The sequence below is a fragment of the Coregonus lavaretus genome, assembly GCF_964263955.1.
Source record: "Coregonus lavaretus genome assembly, chromosome: 38".
Taxonomy (NCBI): domain Eukaryota; kingdom Metazoa; phylum Chordata; class Actinopteri; order Salmoniformes; family Salmonidae; genus Coregonus; species Coregonus lavaretus.
The window spans coordinates 5,272,686-5,288,706 of NC_140025.1; the positions used below are offsets into that span (position 1 = coordinate 5,272,686).

Below are 16,021 nucleotides of genomic sequence, written 5' to 3' on the forward strand. Positions count from 1 at the left end.
TCTACAGCCTCCGGTTACTATACTGTGCATACAGTTTATCCATGGTTACCTTTACCTGACCCTAAACTGTTCATCCCGCTACCCATAACAGCATCAATAACGATGTTTTATTCTTTCTGACCTGTCCAATCTATGCGCATCAGATGCCTGTTGGTCACATGATGAGTCAATTAATTAATTAACTGATCATGCATAATAAGGGAAACGTGTTCTTATTACGAAAGCATTTTGCAGTTCTTCCAGTCCAGATTACACAACAACATTTTCTTATACTGTTTATTGTATTTTTCCATAATCGAAACCGAGGATAATAAAACGCATCCCGCCATGCATCGAGCGGCGCAGCACTGTAGCCTACAGAAGCCTATGCAAATATTGTCTTGCACATACAGTATACCACACTTGCATACACAGGGAAACAATCCGTTTTTCCTATTGTAGACTTTCTTGTCCTGACTTGCATGACTGACCTATCATTAATAATTCTGTAAAAACAACCTGGAGAGTAGGCTACTAGTGGACACATTTTGATGTTGAATGCAGTCTGAGCTGAACTTACTGTAGAGTTCGGAAAGTTCTTTTTTCTCCAACACAACATTGTCTTCAATCACACAGTCGCAGCTATTCACAAAGACTATTGCAAAGATTAACAAGAGCACTCCTAAAGATTCTGTACAGCGTGATAAATATATTCTCATTTCGACGACAAGTTGCGGAATAAAAAGGCAAGAGTTCGAACATTCCGTGGTTGTTTTTCTCCTGAAGAACTTTCCGAAAGTTTGGGTAATCGCGACGTCACGGCCCAAGGTCTCTGCTGGGTAGTAAAGACAGCATAGTCTACATTTCTTCCAGACAATTTTTGGGCGGGGGTCGGTTTTTATGGCTTTTACACACGTTTTAGAAGAACATTGATAGTCTATTTCAAATAATACTCAACAATAGGCCTACATAATTTACACTAATTGACAATCGATAATAAATCAAAACAATAGGCTATGCATGATGATGTGGCAACAACTCAAAAGTTCAACTTTATTTTTGCGCCATACATTGAAGTTAATCAATTATTCTTCTCAAAATTATTCCAATCAAGATTACATAATTCAAGGCTCAGCCTCGATTCAAAACCCCAAATAAAACATTCATAACACATAAAACATAAAACATTATTGCAGTAGTATCAAGCCTACTCAGCTTATTCTCAGTTGTAGGCTACCTATGTCCCAACCCAAAATCTATGAAAAAAAGTACAGATGTAGGATCATAATTTGAGCCAGTTTGCTACAGCAGGAAAATAATCCTGCAGCAACAAGAAATGTAAATGATTATGTGGATTACAATTAATGGATATTTTTGTAGGAGTTGATATATTTTTCGTAAGGGAAAATCAAGTCTGAAATTTCAAAGCAGAAATTACAATCTTCAGAAACCTGTTTAAACCTAAAATACCCTATACGTTTGACATTCCCTGCATTGCAGGAAAGTTCTCCTGCAACAGGGTGATCAAATTAAGATCCTACATCTGTAACAACCTAAATGGGAAATTCCAGTGTTCAGTTCAGCAGAGCGTTTGTACCAGAGACAACTTTAACAGCAGCAAAATCGAAGTCATTTCACTTTGAGATGATTCATAGCTTGACATTCCATTGTCTGTCTGCTGATATGAGATAGCATCCCTGAAGAAAATACATTCCTTTTGGAGTGATACAATGTTGTACATTGTGGTGTTTACAATTTTTCCTTACACCACACACACACACACACTTGCATGCACATGCACACACGCACGCACACACACACACACATAGGTCCTATACAACATAAACATCTCTACAACGGACATCCAGTGCACTCAACTGCGGGTAAATATTTGATATATAAAAGCTGATGTCATCATCAGTAGCCATCCATTGAATGAATATCAACTTTCGGTCCCCCTGCGCTTTTATAAGTTACATTTTTAAACGTTGACGTCGAGCTTCTAAACAGAGGGTTTGTACCCTGTGGAGAAAGAAAAAAAAACAGTTTAACAGTAAATTATACAAGAATTTCAGAGTAATTGACATTACACAGAGCAAATGAGGACAAGGACACCATCTCACCGACTGCCATTTAGCCTTTGCCCTCTCGGCCTCAAACTTGGCGACCTCTTTGCGGTCGTGGACTGAGATCAGCAGCTTCCACACCCCCAGCAGGATGAGGCCAATGGTGAGGATGGACAGAGAGACCCCCAGTACTATCATAGCTATGTTTGGGGGCTCAGGACAGTCTGGAGGGAGAGAGAGAGAGAGAGACAGACAGACAAACACACAAACACAGTTACTTCCGTAGTCATCACAGAGACACACTTTCGAGGTGTAACTGTAATAGCAAGTTTTGTTAGCACACTTTTCGAGATAAATTATCTGAACATTACAGTGATTGTTACCCAGGTTGTGATAGATATGGAGTCCTTTTATGCTAATGTTATGAATATATATTATATATTGACAGGGGTGAAAAATCTGTCTGGCAAGCAGATCATTGGGCATTCCGTTTCCAATGTTTCCCACTGAGATTCTCACCCCTGCCTGTTAACTGTTGCACTGTATGTACAGTGCCTTGCAAAAGTATTCATCCCCCTTGGCGTTTTTCCTATTTTGTTGCATTACAACCTGTAATTTAAATTGATTTTTATTTGGATTTCATGTAATGGACATAGACAAAATAGTCCAAATTGGTGAAGAGAAATGAAAAACATAACTTGTTTCAAAAAATTCTAAACAATAAATAACGGAAAAGTGGTGCGTGCATATGTATTCACCCCCTTTGCTATGAAGCCCCTAAATAAGATCTGGTGCAACCAATTACCTTCAGAAGTCACATAATTAGTTAAATAAAGTCCACCTGTGTGCAATCTAAGTGTCACGTGATCTCAGTATATATACACCTGTTCTGAAAGGCCCCAGAGTCCGCAACACCACTAAGCAAGGGGCACCACCAAGCAAGCAGCACCATGAAGACCAAGGAGCTCTCCAAACAGGTCAGGGACAAAGTTGTGGAGAAGTACAAATCAGGGTTGGGTTATAAAAAAATATCAGAAACTTTGAACATCCCACGGAGCACCATTAAATCCATTATTAAAAAATGGAAAGAATATGGCACCACAACAAACCTGCCAAGAGAGGGCTGCCCACCAAAACTCACAGACTTGGCAAGGAGGGCATTAATCAGAGAGGCAACATAGAGACCAAAGATAACCCTGAAGCAGCTGCAAAGCTCCACAGCGGAGATTGGAGTATCTGTCCATAGGACCACTTTAAGCCATACACTTCACAGAGCTGGGCTTTACGGAAGAGTGGCCAGAAAAAAGCCATTGCTTAAAGAAAAAAATAAGCAAACACGTTTGGTGTTTGCCAAAAGGCATGTGGGAGACTCCCCAAACATATGGAAGAAGGTACTCTGGTCAGATGAGACTAAAATTGAGCTTTTTGGCCATCAAGGAAAATGTCTGGCGCATACCCAACACCTCTCATCACCCCGAGAACACCATCCCCACAGTGAAGCATGGTGGTGGCAGCATCATGCTGTGGGGATGTTTTTCATTGGCAGGGACTGGGAAACTGGTCAGAATTGAAGGAATGATGGATGGTGCTAAATACAGAGAAATTCTTGAGGGAGACCTGTTTCAGTCTTCCAGAGATTTGAGACTGGGACAGATGTTCACCTTCCAGCAGGACAATGACCCTAAGCATACTGCTAAAGCAAGACTCGAGTGGTTTAAGGGGAAACATTTAAATGTCTTGGAATGGCCTAGTCAAAGCCCAGACCTCAATCCAATTGAGAATCTGTGGTATGACTTAAAGATTGCTGTATACCAGCGGCACACATCCAACTTGAAGGAGCTAGAGCAGTTTTGCCTTGAAGAATGGGCAAACAACCCAGTGGCTAGATGTGCCAAGTTTATAGAGACATACCCCAAGAGACTTGCAGCTGTAATTGCTGCAAAAGGTGGCTCTACAAAGTATTGACTTTGTATAGTTATGCACGCTCAAGTTTTCAGTTTTTTGTCTTAATTCTTGTTTGTTTCACAATAAAACATATTTTGCATCTTCAAAGTGGTAGGCATGTTGTGTATATCAAATGATACAAACCCCCCCCAAAATCAATTTTAATTCCAGGTTCTCTCACTGTTCATACTTTTATGTGATGTTCAAAACCTTTAAGTGAATCTGGCCCAAGGTGTGGTGTTGACCTTACCGTACATCTTTAGATTATACACAGTGCTCCCTGTGTCCCCAGCCACCACATTGAAAGAGATGAAGCACTCGTTCTCGCTCTTTAGGTTACACAGCATGGACTGGCTCTCATCGTACTCTGAAAAGCAATGTGGACACATACACAGCTATGAAGATGGAATGAATGAATAAGCCATATATCAACTTCCCTCTGCATTGTAAGAGGGCGTAAGAGGATACCCTCCTCTCTATTCTGCTGCCAATATGATTTCCATATCAAAGGCCAATATCTATGTTGTGTGAATGTGTGTGTGTGTGTGTGTGCGCGTGTGTGTGTGTCACACCATTGTATTTCACATCTGAGTCCTGAAGATCTGGTGCGATGATCAGATACACCTCTCAGCTTGCATTAGTGTGAACGGGTTCAAAATAAGCTCCCATTTAAAGGAACAAACCCGCAAAGTCAGGTCCTTGTATTTTCAACCAGCACCACAATAGCCCCGTCTGTAGAACAAGGTAAATAATATGTTCCCCTTTGTCTAGTGTCAGGTTAACACTGGACCCAGACAGTGTTCTGTTGGGAGAGGGAAAGGGTTGAAGAGAGTGAAGATAGGGGCAAAGAGAGACACTTGATGCAGGACGGGCCAGCATACCTCCAGATCTCTGACCCATGGGGGAACTTTACATGCTAGTCTGTTTATTACCCATGCAGGGCAAACAACGTGGGGTGATCATATTAAACAGGTAAAAGCAAGTGCCAGACAAGGGAAAGTTCCCCCAGAAACTTCTTCATCAAGGTTGGCAAGGAAACAATGTACCATTGTTGGATGCAGAAATAGTCTGGCATCAAGCCTAGCAATCACACATTTGATTAAAACAAGTGGTTATAATGCTGTTTCTGCTGTCACATTCTCTAGTTCTCATTTCACAATATTGATTTGAATCTTATCAGTCATGATTCGGCTACTCGTATCTATAAACAGATCAGACAGAAAGACAGACAGGCAGGAGTAACTAACCTGTGGAATTGTTGATGAAGACGTGAGAGACGCTGCACCTTTGGACACACTCCTCTGTGGCCTCCTCTTCTGCTTGTAGATGACACTCCACACAGGTCCTGAGGAACACACACACAATCTGTCACGTGTTGAGTGCTGGTCTCAAGAGGAGGGGTATTTGTGTTCCCTGATAAAGAGTGAACAGATGAAGCCTTGGCCAGATTTCAGTTTGCTCCTAAGGCTTCTCTCTCTCTCTCTCTCTCTCTCTCTCTCTCTCTCTCTCTCTCTCTCTCTCTCTCTCTCTCTCTCTCTCTCTCTCTCTCTCTCTCTCTCTCTCTCTCTCTCTCTCTCTCTCTCTCTCTCTCTCTCTCTCTCTTGCTCTCTCTCTCTCTCTCTCTCTTGCTCTCTCTCTCTCTCTCTCTCTCTCTCTCTCCTCATCAAAGTAAAGACGGGCAAGAATCAATTAGTCAAATAAAGGGTAAAGGGCTTCTCAATACTGTAGGTAAACGTAATTTGTTTTCATTGGACCTCAAAAACTTTCTGCTGAACATGACCAAGGTTTCACACGACGTGGGCTAATGTGGAACATGACCCAGTTTCACAGGATGTGGGCTAGTGTGGTCTAGACATTTGCTATAAGTGTTAGCATCTCATCAGTTTCAGTACTGTATTTGTCTGCAGTCCTGTCTACAGTCGCTGTTGCCATTCCTGAAACAGATGGCTTACAGTGCCTTCAAAAAGTATTCACACCCCTTGAGGTTTTCCACATTTTGTTGTGTTACAGCCTGAATTTGGTTCACTGGCCTACACACATACCCCATAATGTCAAAGTGGAATTATGTTTTTACAAAATGTTACTAATTAATTCAAAATGAAAAGCAGAAATGTCTTGAGTCAATAGGTATTCAACCCCTTTGCTATGGCAAGCCTAAATAAGTTCAGGAGTAAAAATGTGCTTAACAAGTCACATAATAAGTTGCATGGACTCACTCTGTGTGCAATAATAGTGTTTTACATTATTTTTTAATGACTACCTCATTTCTGTATCCCACACATACAATTATCTGAATGGTCCCTCAGTCAAGCAGTGAATTTCAAACACAGATTCAACCACAAAGACCAGGGAGGTTTTCCAATGCCTTATTAATTACACTTTGGATGGTGTAGCTATACACCCAGTCACTACAAAGATACAGGTGTCTTTCCTAACTCAGTTGCCAGAGAGGAAGGAAACCGCTCAGGGATTTCACCATGAGGCCAATGGTGACTTTAAAACAGTTACAGAGTTTAATGGCTGTGATAGGAGAAAACTGAGGATGGATCAACAACATTATAGTTGCTCCACAATACTAACCTAAATGAAAAGATGGAAGCCTGTACAGAATACAAATATTCTAAAACATGCATCCTGTTTGCAATAAGGCACTAAAGTAAAACTGTTAAAAATGTGGCAAAGAAATTTACTTTATGCCCATAATACAAAATGTTATGTTTGGGGCAAATCCAACACAACACATCACTGAGTACCACTCTTCATATTTTTAAGCATGGTGGTGGCTGCATCATGTTATGGGTATGCTTGTCATCAGCAAGGACTAGGGAGTTTTGGGGGGGATAAAAATAAATGGAATAGAGCTAAGCACAGGAAAAATCCTAGAGGAAAACCTGGTTCAGTCTGCTTTCCAACAGACACTGGGAGACAAATACACCTTTCAACAGGACAATAACCTAAAGCACAAGGCCATATATACACTGGAGTTGCTTACCAAGACAAAGTTGAATGTTCCTGAATGGCCTAGTTACAGTTTCTACTTAAATCGGCTTGAAAATCTATGTCAAGACTTGAAAATGGCTGTCTAGCAATGATCAACAACCAACTTGACAGAGCTTGAAGAATTTTTAAAAGAATAATGTGCAAATATCTAGGTGTGCAAAGCTCTTAAAGACTTAGCCAGAAAGACTCACAGCTGTTATATGTACTGTATTGACTCAGGGGTGAGAATACTTATGTAAATTTGATATTTCTAGATTTAATTTTCAACACATTTGCAAAAATTTCTATAAACATGTTTTCACTTTGTCATTATGGGGTAATGTGTGTAGATGGGTGATAATTTTTATTTATTTAATCCATTTTGAATTCAGGCTGTAACACAACAAAATGTGGAATAAGTCAAGGGGCCTGAATAGTTTCTGAAGGCACTGTATATATTACCCATTGGGAAACTGGACAGGTGTGTGCTCTTCTTACCTAGCAGAGCTACAGGAGTCTCCACAGGTAGGGCACCTTTCACAGGTGTCTCCAGAGGCTCCGGGCATGGAACACACACACTTCCCGCACACACACTTCCCCCGTCCGCTGCACAGCGCTCCGTCCTCCGACACACACGTGTCCCTGCTGCTGCTGCAGTTACAGTACTCCCCCGTCCAGCCGCTCAGACACACACACTCGCCGCAGTCACAGTCCCCGTGACCTACACACACACACACACACACATTAGCATGCAAGAAAGTGACTACAGTGTATCTTGCTGCAATATTCTAAGGTCATATGTTATATTACTGAGTCATTAGTTGTTTTCATCAAAAGTGGAATAGGTGAAACCACAATGCCTGTCATGAGAGTCCGTGTTTCGACCGTACGTACACACCTCCACAGAGTACCCCTCGGAACCTCACACACGAGAAGTCGTCACACTCGCAGTAGGCCCCGTAGATGCGTCCGAAACTCGACGGCTGACACACACACTGGCCACAGTAACACTCCCCTTGTCCGCTACACAACTCTGCAGCGCCACTGGCCTTGCAGTTACTGCTCTGGGTGCTCTCCTCCATACACTCACACTTGGACCCCATGTACCCTGGATCACACAGGCAGGAGCCACACTCCAGAGATCCCCGGCCCAGGCTGCAGTGGCTGCTGTTGGGCTCGGGGGTCTGGTGACAGGGACAGGAGCACAGGGACTCCAGCTCTAACTCCAGGGGGTCCTGGAAGCCCACCGGTTTGATGAGGAAGTGCTGGGGACCGTCGAGACACTCCGAGAGTTCTACAGTCACGTTGAAGGAGACCTGGGAATCACAGAGATTGAAGGGTGAATGTTATAGCATACATGTATTGAGGTGGCTGTATTGTTATGACAAGAGGAACCTTTTGACATATTGTTCTTGAATATCACTGACCAACTGCTTCATATTTGCAAATATTACTGTGCATTGACAAGCAAAATAGGAACAAACCGTGTCTCCAGCTTTGACGTTGGAGCATAGTTTCTGTCCAGGTAGTACCGTTCCATCCTGACAGATAGCTGTGAAGGAGATCTGTAGATCCTCAGTGTCTCCTAGTATCTCCAGCTCTATCTCAGACCGCAGCTCCTGGAAACAGAAAGTGAACCTATAACAGGGCCGTGGTCAGGTGCTAGTCCTGTGTGTGTGTGTGTGTGTGTGTGTGTGTGTGTGTGTGTGTGTGTGTGTGTGTGTGTGTGTGTGTGTGTGTGTGTGTGTGTGTGTGTGTGTGTGTGTGTTGTGTGTGTGAAAGGGAACCATAATAAGCTTCTGCAACCACTGACTTATTACTCACTTTCTAAGTCTACAGTATGCTCCAACACTGATAAGGTTTACCCAGCTGTGCCTATTCATTTCTAGTCTTCCAGTATATAGGTAAGTCCCTTTCTCTGAGTGGTGTGAGTCATGATCCCAGTAACTTCCCAGGTATTCCGTCAAGCTCCCAGGTTTTCCAGGTGTTAGTAGCCAATCACCACAGGGTATAGTGAGATAGATCTGACCTCAGAGCAGACTCTTAGGACTCTTTCTCTAAGTGAGCACAGTGTTGACAGAGTACTTGGCATTTTTTTATCCTTTAGTTCCTTCAGGCCTTTGGGGAAGATGTGGGCTGTGTGATGCTTGAGAATACAAAGCTAGATGTTTAGCCAAAAGCTGGAGCTGAGACACAGCTGGAGCAGTACTGTACTCATGTACAGTGTATTATGAGGAGCACTAGATCAATATCTAGTTATCCCACAAATAAGGTACATTGGTAACGTGGCTGACATCTTAATAACTTTCACATAAAGTATGTCCTGTACATTTCTTATTATGCTAGATGCTAGATGCTAAGTGCTTTGCCATTAGCTCTGTATTGAATAAAGCTCTCAGTGAAGCCCCTTGGCATAGCTAGCAGAGCCAGACGTGACTTGGCTATGGTAGGCTGTTCAGGAAGTGTCTGATGAAGTGATTAGAGGCTGTGGGTCTGCTCTCATCTCCCTCAACACACACGCACTCACTCGCGCATACCCTCGTGTATACACTCGCACACACACACACGCTGTAGGAGTGCAGCCAATAGGGATTAGACTGTAGGGAGGAACACAGAGCCACAGAGGATCAAACAGCAGGGGCGAGTACAGACCTGCTGACTGCATACTGAGGTTCAGAGAGGAGAGGGAGAGAGGGGTGTTGGAGAGAGGAGAGAGAGAGGGGTGGTGGAGAGAGGAGAGAGAGAGAGGGGTGTTGGAGAGAGGAAGGAGAGAGGGGTGTTGGAGAGAGGAAGGAGAGAGGGGTTTTGGAGAGAGGAGGGAGAGAGGGGTGGTGAAGAGAGGAGGGAGAGAGAAGAGATAAACAGAAAGGAATAATCTAGGCCGAGGCAGCTAGGCAGAGGTCACTATGGCCATGTACTCAGCAAGTCTCAATAGTCCTGCTAGCTAACTAACAAACACACTGTACACCCACAGTGACAGGAGCGTATTCTTACCTTATACGCTGTCACAATCAGTTCCAGGATGTTCCTTGAATCTGATTCCAAAACCCCCACCGTGGCACCAGGTATGAAATGTGCATAGTTCTGAGATAAAACACACAACATATACACTGTTACTGTTTATGTAGGTCGGTCGTCCAGTCACAGCAACCTCATAAGGAAATAAGCTCTACCGAAAACAGGAAGAAAAGAGCGCTTGTTCCAACACGTCCACTGAGAGTACTTAATGAATCAAATATGCTAACCTCAACGATACATAGAGATACATTTTGCTTCTCCATTCCATAACCGGCTTACCACATACCTCATTTCAACCCGGTGTTTTTTAACAGGTAAATGTCACATTGCTGTTGGGAAAAAGACAATGGAGGGAGAAGGAGAAGTTCTCACCTCGTAGTTGTGTTTCTGATTTTCCGTCACAGCGAATATAAGCAGGATATTGTTCTCCACCAGTTTATCCATCAGCTGTCCCAGAGTTGGGTATTCCTGGGAGGACAAAGTCAGTATTTTAAAACCTCAGACCATCGTATTTCATACCAATTAATAAAACAATTCAAAGTATTTATAAAGCCTTTTTCACATCAACAGTAATAAAAAGTGCTTTACAGTCACCCGGCCTAGACCCCAAAGAGCCAGTAGTCTTTACAGTAAAGGGACACTCTTTCACCATGTATAGGAATGAAAGCCATGTTATAGTATCATAAATAGTGAATCATAGTATTACAACCCCAGTCATAGACATAATGAATGGATCTGATGTGACTGTCCCCTTACCAGATGGGCAGCCATAGAGTATTCATTGTTGCTGTCCAGATGGCACTCCCCGTCGTTAGGGATGACGATGCCTGACATCTTGCTGTCCATCCCAAAGTGAGAGTCGGCGTCGCTCACAAACACCAACAGACGCATGGAGTCGTTCCTCCAGCCTATCTTGTCCTAACAGGGAGAGATGAGAGATTATTATATCGGAATAATCCAATAGTCCGATGTCAAAGCACACCTGAAGTTCCCTTGAAAAATAAAGATATTCTATTCCATTCCATTCCCTTCCCTTACATTCTATTCTACAGTATTATTTTATATTCAGCTCTATTCTATTCTATTAAAATGGGGACAAATCAAATCAAACCTGAACCACAGACTCTGTCACTTACCCCACAGACAGCAGCCTGCATGATGGCATCGAAGCCACACTCCGGCAGGTCGATGTTGGCAGACACACGCTGGTTGGTGATGATGTCGTTGAACTTCTCTGTGCTGCTGGTGAGGGGCAGGACGTGTTTGTATCCAAACGTTGGCAGACAGCTCTCATCCACACTCCTGCACGGGAATACCACAGAGAAACATAGCGTATTACATCTATGACCAGGGTTCCCACTCTTAGACAAATTACAAATAAAATAACTTTACATGACTTTCCATGTCTACAGATAGGAATTTCCATCACTGTTTAACTAATGAATTATTACTAGCTATTACCATTACTAAGAACAAGTAAGCTTGTTATAAACAGACTCGTTTACTAAGCTCTTTCAGTGAGAAAATCTGTCTCTTCCACAGAAAGCTGGTCCTTTGTAGCTCAGTATGGTGCTTGTAACGCCAGGGTAGTGGGTTTTGATTCCCGGGACCACCCATACTTATGCACGCATGACTGTAAGCCGCTTTGGATAGAAGTGTCTGCTAAATGGCATATATTATATTATTATATAAAGAAAGTGGTCTTCATTTGTACTTTAACCATAGAGGATGTGGTGTTACAAATGGTTTTCATTTAATTTCTCCCAACCATACTGTACCCTACCTGCAAGGGTTCTCCAACTCTCCAGGAGTGATCTTAATGAACGGGAGGACTGGTTTCTCAACGAAGGACCCGAATCCAAGTCTGAATTTACTGGTGAGCTTTGCCATCTCCTTGGACAGGGTGGAGCCCAAGTCTTTAATCATCTCCAGGTCGTCAATCATGGAGGCTGAGAGGTCCATCAGGTAGTAGATGTCTACAGGGTAGTCCTCTGTCTGCTGCACACTGATCTGGAAGGTCACCTCACTGCCTGAACAAAAAAAAACAAGAAATAGGAGAGTGTTTTCTGTCTCTCTATCCGGGCTCCGTTCAGTTCAAGGGCTGACCATGCTAGTGAGAAATGATATTCATATTATTATCTTTATGTGAAAAATGGTGTGAAAATATTCATTAAACATCCTCCCTTCATCAAAAATAGTTTCTAAATCAACTTCAAATCACCGCCAGGCCAACATGTACTCACATTGTGAGCAGTAGGCAGTGTACCCAATGACTGTATAAATAATGAACACAGCGACTGCCCCAGGTCTCCATCAATAACTGTATAAATAAGGGTTTACCAGTTCTGAGTTTGAGGGCCATCTTCTGTGGCGATATCTGTGTGCTGTTGGTATTCCCCGTCTTCTTCCCGAGAGGCTGGTCCCGGTGGACCTCGGAGATGGTCACAGGGAATTCTACCTGGTCCTGGGGACAGCCCCTCTCTTGGAGGACGTATGGCGTGTCACATCGCTCACTGATTAAAAACGAGTCTGTGAAATTCTGAGAGGTTAAAAACACCACAAGGTTTTACTCCCACATTACAACCAATCTGACACAGATATTTGTGTTTTGTCAGTCAATAGTCATATTCATACTGTAGTACTAACTGAAAGGTACAACTTCTGAAGATCATTTAGGCAGTGATTATATTTGGCCCCCAAGTTTTCTGTGCAATATATATATATATATATATATATATATATATATACATTTCATTCTTGGACATAAAAGACTGTAAAATCACCAGGAAATGACCTCAAAGTTATTTGTATTAAAGGAAATATGTTCCTAAGTATTCCCATGCATAAATAGAGAGGCATATGTGATCGTATCCCAATATAATCAAGGTTTGAAATTATTCAGTTTTTGTCAAATATTGTATCTGTTTGGGATTCTTGCGGTCAATTTGCCGTGCCCAAATTATTTATAACTATAATGCGGCCCCCCGACCATCCGCTCAAGGAACAATCGGCCCACAGCTGAATATAATTGGGTTCCCCTACCCTAGATGTATAGCCTACCTCTTGTGTGCACCATGCACAGTGGGGACCCAGCTGGAGACACTCATCACAAGTCACTGCACTGCCAACCGAACATGTTCCTACATGGACACCACACGGGGAATATAGAATAGAGAAGTGGTCAGTGTGGTTGGCCCTGTCTAACACAGGTTATACTGTCTCACGGCACTGCACTGCCTGGCATGTAATACGGTATATCAGTATATGAGTGATTGTTTAGTGCCTCTGTCTTTGTGATGTGCCTGGTTAACTTGCGCATGAATAACTAGAGCAAACGATCGGTTATGTTATCATGATAAATCACAATAATAATTTGTAAATAAATAAATATTTGTATATAAAAACCACTGGATCAAATAAACTAATTCAAATGTAAGCAATACATTGCATTCATGTATGAAGTGGAATATTTATCTCTATAAAAGTATACTAAAGGTATTATAATCTAGGGGAAAATCTGGATATACTGCAGTTACATGTAACCTTGAAAGGAGAAGTTACTGAAGTTATTTAATCAAAGCCATTTGATTCGGTCTCTAGCCTTACCCTCCACGTTGTTGATCCAATGCCGAAGAATCAGGACCAGAAGTACTGCAATCCCCATTAGTCCTCGCGGTTACTGCTATAGGGATATGAAAGAACAACAAAACATTCTCTGGTACTCACATATGTACAGTAAAAGTAACCAAACAAATAGGTATTCCAGCCTTAGCAAGCTTTTCTTGGTATCACTGTCTAGGCTAAAGGACAAGAGAGTGCGCGGTCTTTCTTACCTGGCAGGAAAGACGTTGAGTGCCTGCTTGGTTCAGACATTCTTACCTGCCCAGCCTTTTATGTTCACTTCCGTACAGGTGAGAACATTAACCGAACGGGACTACAGAGTGAGTGAGTGAGAAGTGAGAGGGCGGGTGTGAGCAATGAGCGGCGAAGTGAGGCCAGACAACAGGTACATTGAACTGGGTTTTATCGAGATTTCAATGGAAGATTATTTGATAATCGAAATATAACCGAAATTAACTTTTATTTTTACATATATATATTTTTTAAATCAATGTTATTTTGTAAGCCTGCAATCTTAAACTGTAATAACAAATATTGAAGTGCAGGTTATGGGATAAATGATCAAATCCATGTAACTATTTGTACACACAAATGAATAACTTTGTAATATTGTTTCAAACGTTCACCAATATTTCCAAAATTGGGAAATAGCATGTTTCATTCTGCCTTTCTAAATAACCCTGTTATGTGTCCTAGGACTGATCATTATTCATTTTCAATCTGCCATGACAGAAATAATTCCGTCTATACTGGACCTCTAATCTCACTGCAAAATATATACATTTACATTTTAGTCATTTAGCAGACGCTCTTATCCAGAGCGATTTACAGGAGCAATTAGGGTTAAGTGCCTTGCTCAAGGGCACATCGACAGATTTTTCACCTAGTCGGCTCGGGGATTAGAACCGGCTCGGGGATTAGAACCAGCGACCTCTCGGTTACTGGCACAACGCTCTTAACCACTAGAAAGTTTGAATATGAGTATTGATGCATTTATGAAGGCCATAGTATTTGTAAGGTATGCTTAGTGGTTAAGAGCGTTGTGCCAGTAACCGAAAGGTCGCTGGTTCTAATCTCCGAGCCGACTAGGTGAAAAATCTGTCGTTGTGCCCTTGAGCAAGGAACTTAACCCTAATTGCTCCTGTAAGTCGCTCTGGACAAGAGCGTCTGCTAAATGACTAAAAATGTACATGTAAATTGCCTTATGCTTATAAATGGGTAATTAACTTGTTCTAATGCCTCATGACCTATAATGACAACCTGATAAATACCTAGGCCAGTAGCCTTACTCCTAGTGATCACAGATTAATATAATATTATTTGCCATTTAGCACACACTTATATCCAAAGCGATTTACAGTCATGCGTGCATATATTTTAAATATGGGTGGCTCTAGCGGGAATCGAACCCACAACCTTTGGCATTGCAAGCGCCATGCTCTACCAACTGATCCACACAGGACCAAATTATTTGAATCAAGTCAAATCCTTGTGCTTGCAAAACATCACACCTTCTAACTTCCAGAATATGCAACAGAACACTTACCCATATAACACATCTCCTTCAACCATTGTTTATAGGCTATAACATTTACATTTTAGTTATTTAGCAGACGCTCTTATCCAGAGCGACTTACAGTTAGTGAGTGCATACATTTTTTTTGTTCATACTGGTCCCCCGTGGGAAACGAACCCACAACCCTGGCGTTGCAAACACCATGCTCTACCAACTGAGCTACACGGGCTTATAACATCATATTCTATTCTGTGTTGTATTGATCCATGTAGCAATTTGACTGGGTCTATTATTGAGCTGTGTATAAAAGGGGATGTAGGCCAACGTGATAACCATTGTTGATAGGGACAAAATCCAATTGTCCAGATGTGCCACACCATAAGTCAATATCCCCGAATTACCCAGAGAGACACTGCAACTGAAACAATATGTTAATATTTAACATGACCAACCACTCAGAAATGTACATATCTCAAGGGTTCATTTCATTTTAATGATTAACGTAGGGACAAAAACAACGTCTCAGGCTCTTTTGAAAAGTAGTCTATTGCTCAATACAAATATCCTCATAAGCTTATGTTCATGTGTGTGCGTGTGTGTGTGTTTGTGCGTGTGTGTGCGTATCTAACCTGCGAGTGAATGAGCGGTGAATGTGTGTGTGTGTGCGTAGCACATGGAGTGTGTGTCTCAACAGGCGGTGTGTGTAGGTGGTGAACAATTCACAGCTGCAGTGTGGATTTCTCAGCTCGTCCGTTCCAGACAGAATCTCCTACTAAAGCAGCATCACACCCCTCCGAATCGCAGTAAGCCCCTCATCTGTTACTCCAAACCCCCTCCTTTCCTTCTCTGTTACTATCCCCCTCTCCACTTCTCCTCTCATATTTACTAATCTCTCCAT

General features: G+C 42.2%; 2 protein-coding genes across 6 annotated transcripts in view; both read right to left on the reverse strand.

Annotated features, from left to right (window-relative positions):
- Positions 1-698, reverse strand: part of LOC311112486 (lymphocyte antigen 75-like) — a gene marked incomplete at its 5' end in the record, with an annotated part of 61,214 nt that extends 60,516 nt beyond the window's left edge. Inside the window, one exon of the mRNA XM_084155621.1 lies at positions 560-698. Within this exon, the coding sequence (XP_084011747.1) occupies positions 560-698 (139 nt within the window). The remainder of the gene's footprint in view (positions 1-559) is intronic.
- On the reverse strand, positions 290-13,895 carry itgb6 (integrin, beta 6). Of its 5 annotated transcripts, XR_014610864.1 has the most exons (17): positions 13,820-13,895; positions 13,593-13,668; positions 13,047-13,126; positions 12,327-12,525; positions 11,770-12,016; positions 11,123-11,288; positions 10,743-10,904; positions 10,359-10,454; positions 9,963-10,052; positions 8,453-8,587; positions 7,867-8,284; positions 7,467-7,689; positions 5,237-5,334; positions 4,562-4,791; positions 4,240-4,356; positions 2,103-2,269; positions 999-2,001 (listed from the first exon to the last, which is right to left on the reverse strand). XR_014610864.1 is itself a non-coding variant. In XM_084155431.1 (16 exons), exons 2-16 carry the CDS (start codon positions 13,648-13,650, stop codon positions 1,897-1,899), a joined length of 2,361 nt encoding a protein of 786 aa, XP_084011557.1. In that variant the 5' UTR covers positions 13,651-13,668; positions 13,820-13,895; the 3' UTR covers positions 290-1,896. The 5 variants fall into 5 exon arrangements, 4 of the variants coding, with proteins under 4 accessions (XP_084011557.1, XP_084011560.1, XP_084011559.1 ...); XM_084155431.1 differs by lacking the exon at positions 4,562-4,791 and having other exon boundaries at positions 290-2,001; XM_084155434.1 differs by lacking the exon at positions 4,562-4,791 and having other exon boundaries at positions 290-2,001; positions 12,327-12,515; positions 13,820-13,867.
- Positions 13,896-16,021: the final 2,126 nt, after the last annotated feature.

What these genes read in the sequence shown, in the direction of transcription:
- itgb6 (XM_084155431.1), bottom strand. Translation starts at nt 13,650, where the DNA reads ATGGGGATTGCAGTACTTCTGGTCCTGATTCTTCGGCATTGGATCAAC. An exon ending in ACTCTATGGCTGCCCATCTG is followed by an intron (nt 10,455 to 10,742) that starts GTAAGGGGACAG and finishes TTGTCCTCCCAG; the next exon opens with GAATACCCAACTCTGGGACA. An exon ending in TGATTGTGACAGCGTATAAG is followed by an intron (nt 8,588 to 9,962) that starts GTAAGAATACGC and finishes TTCTGTTTCCAG; the next exon opens with GAGCTGCGGTCTGAGATAGA.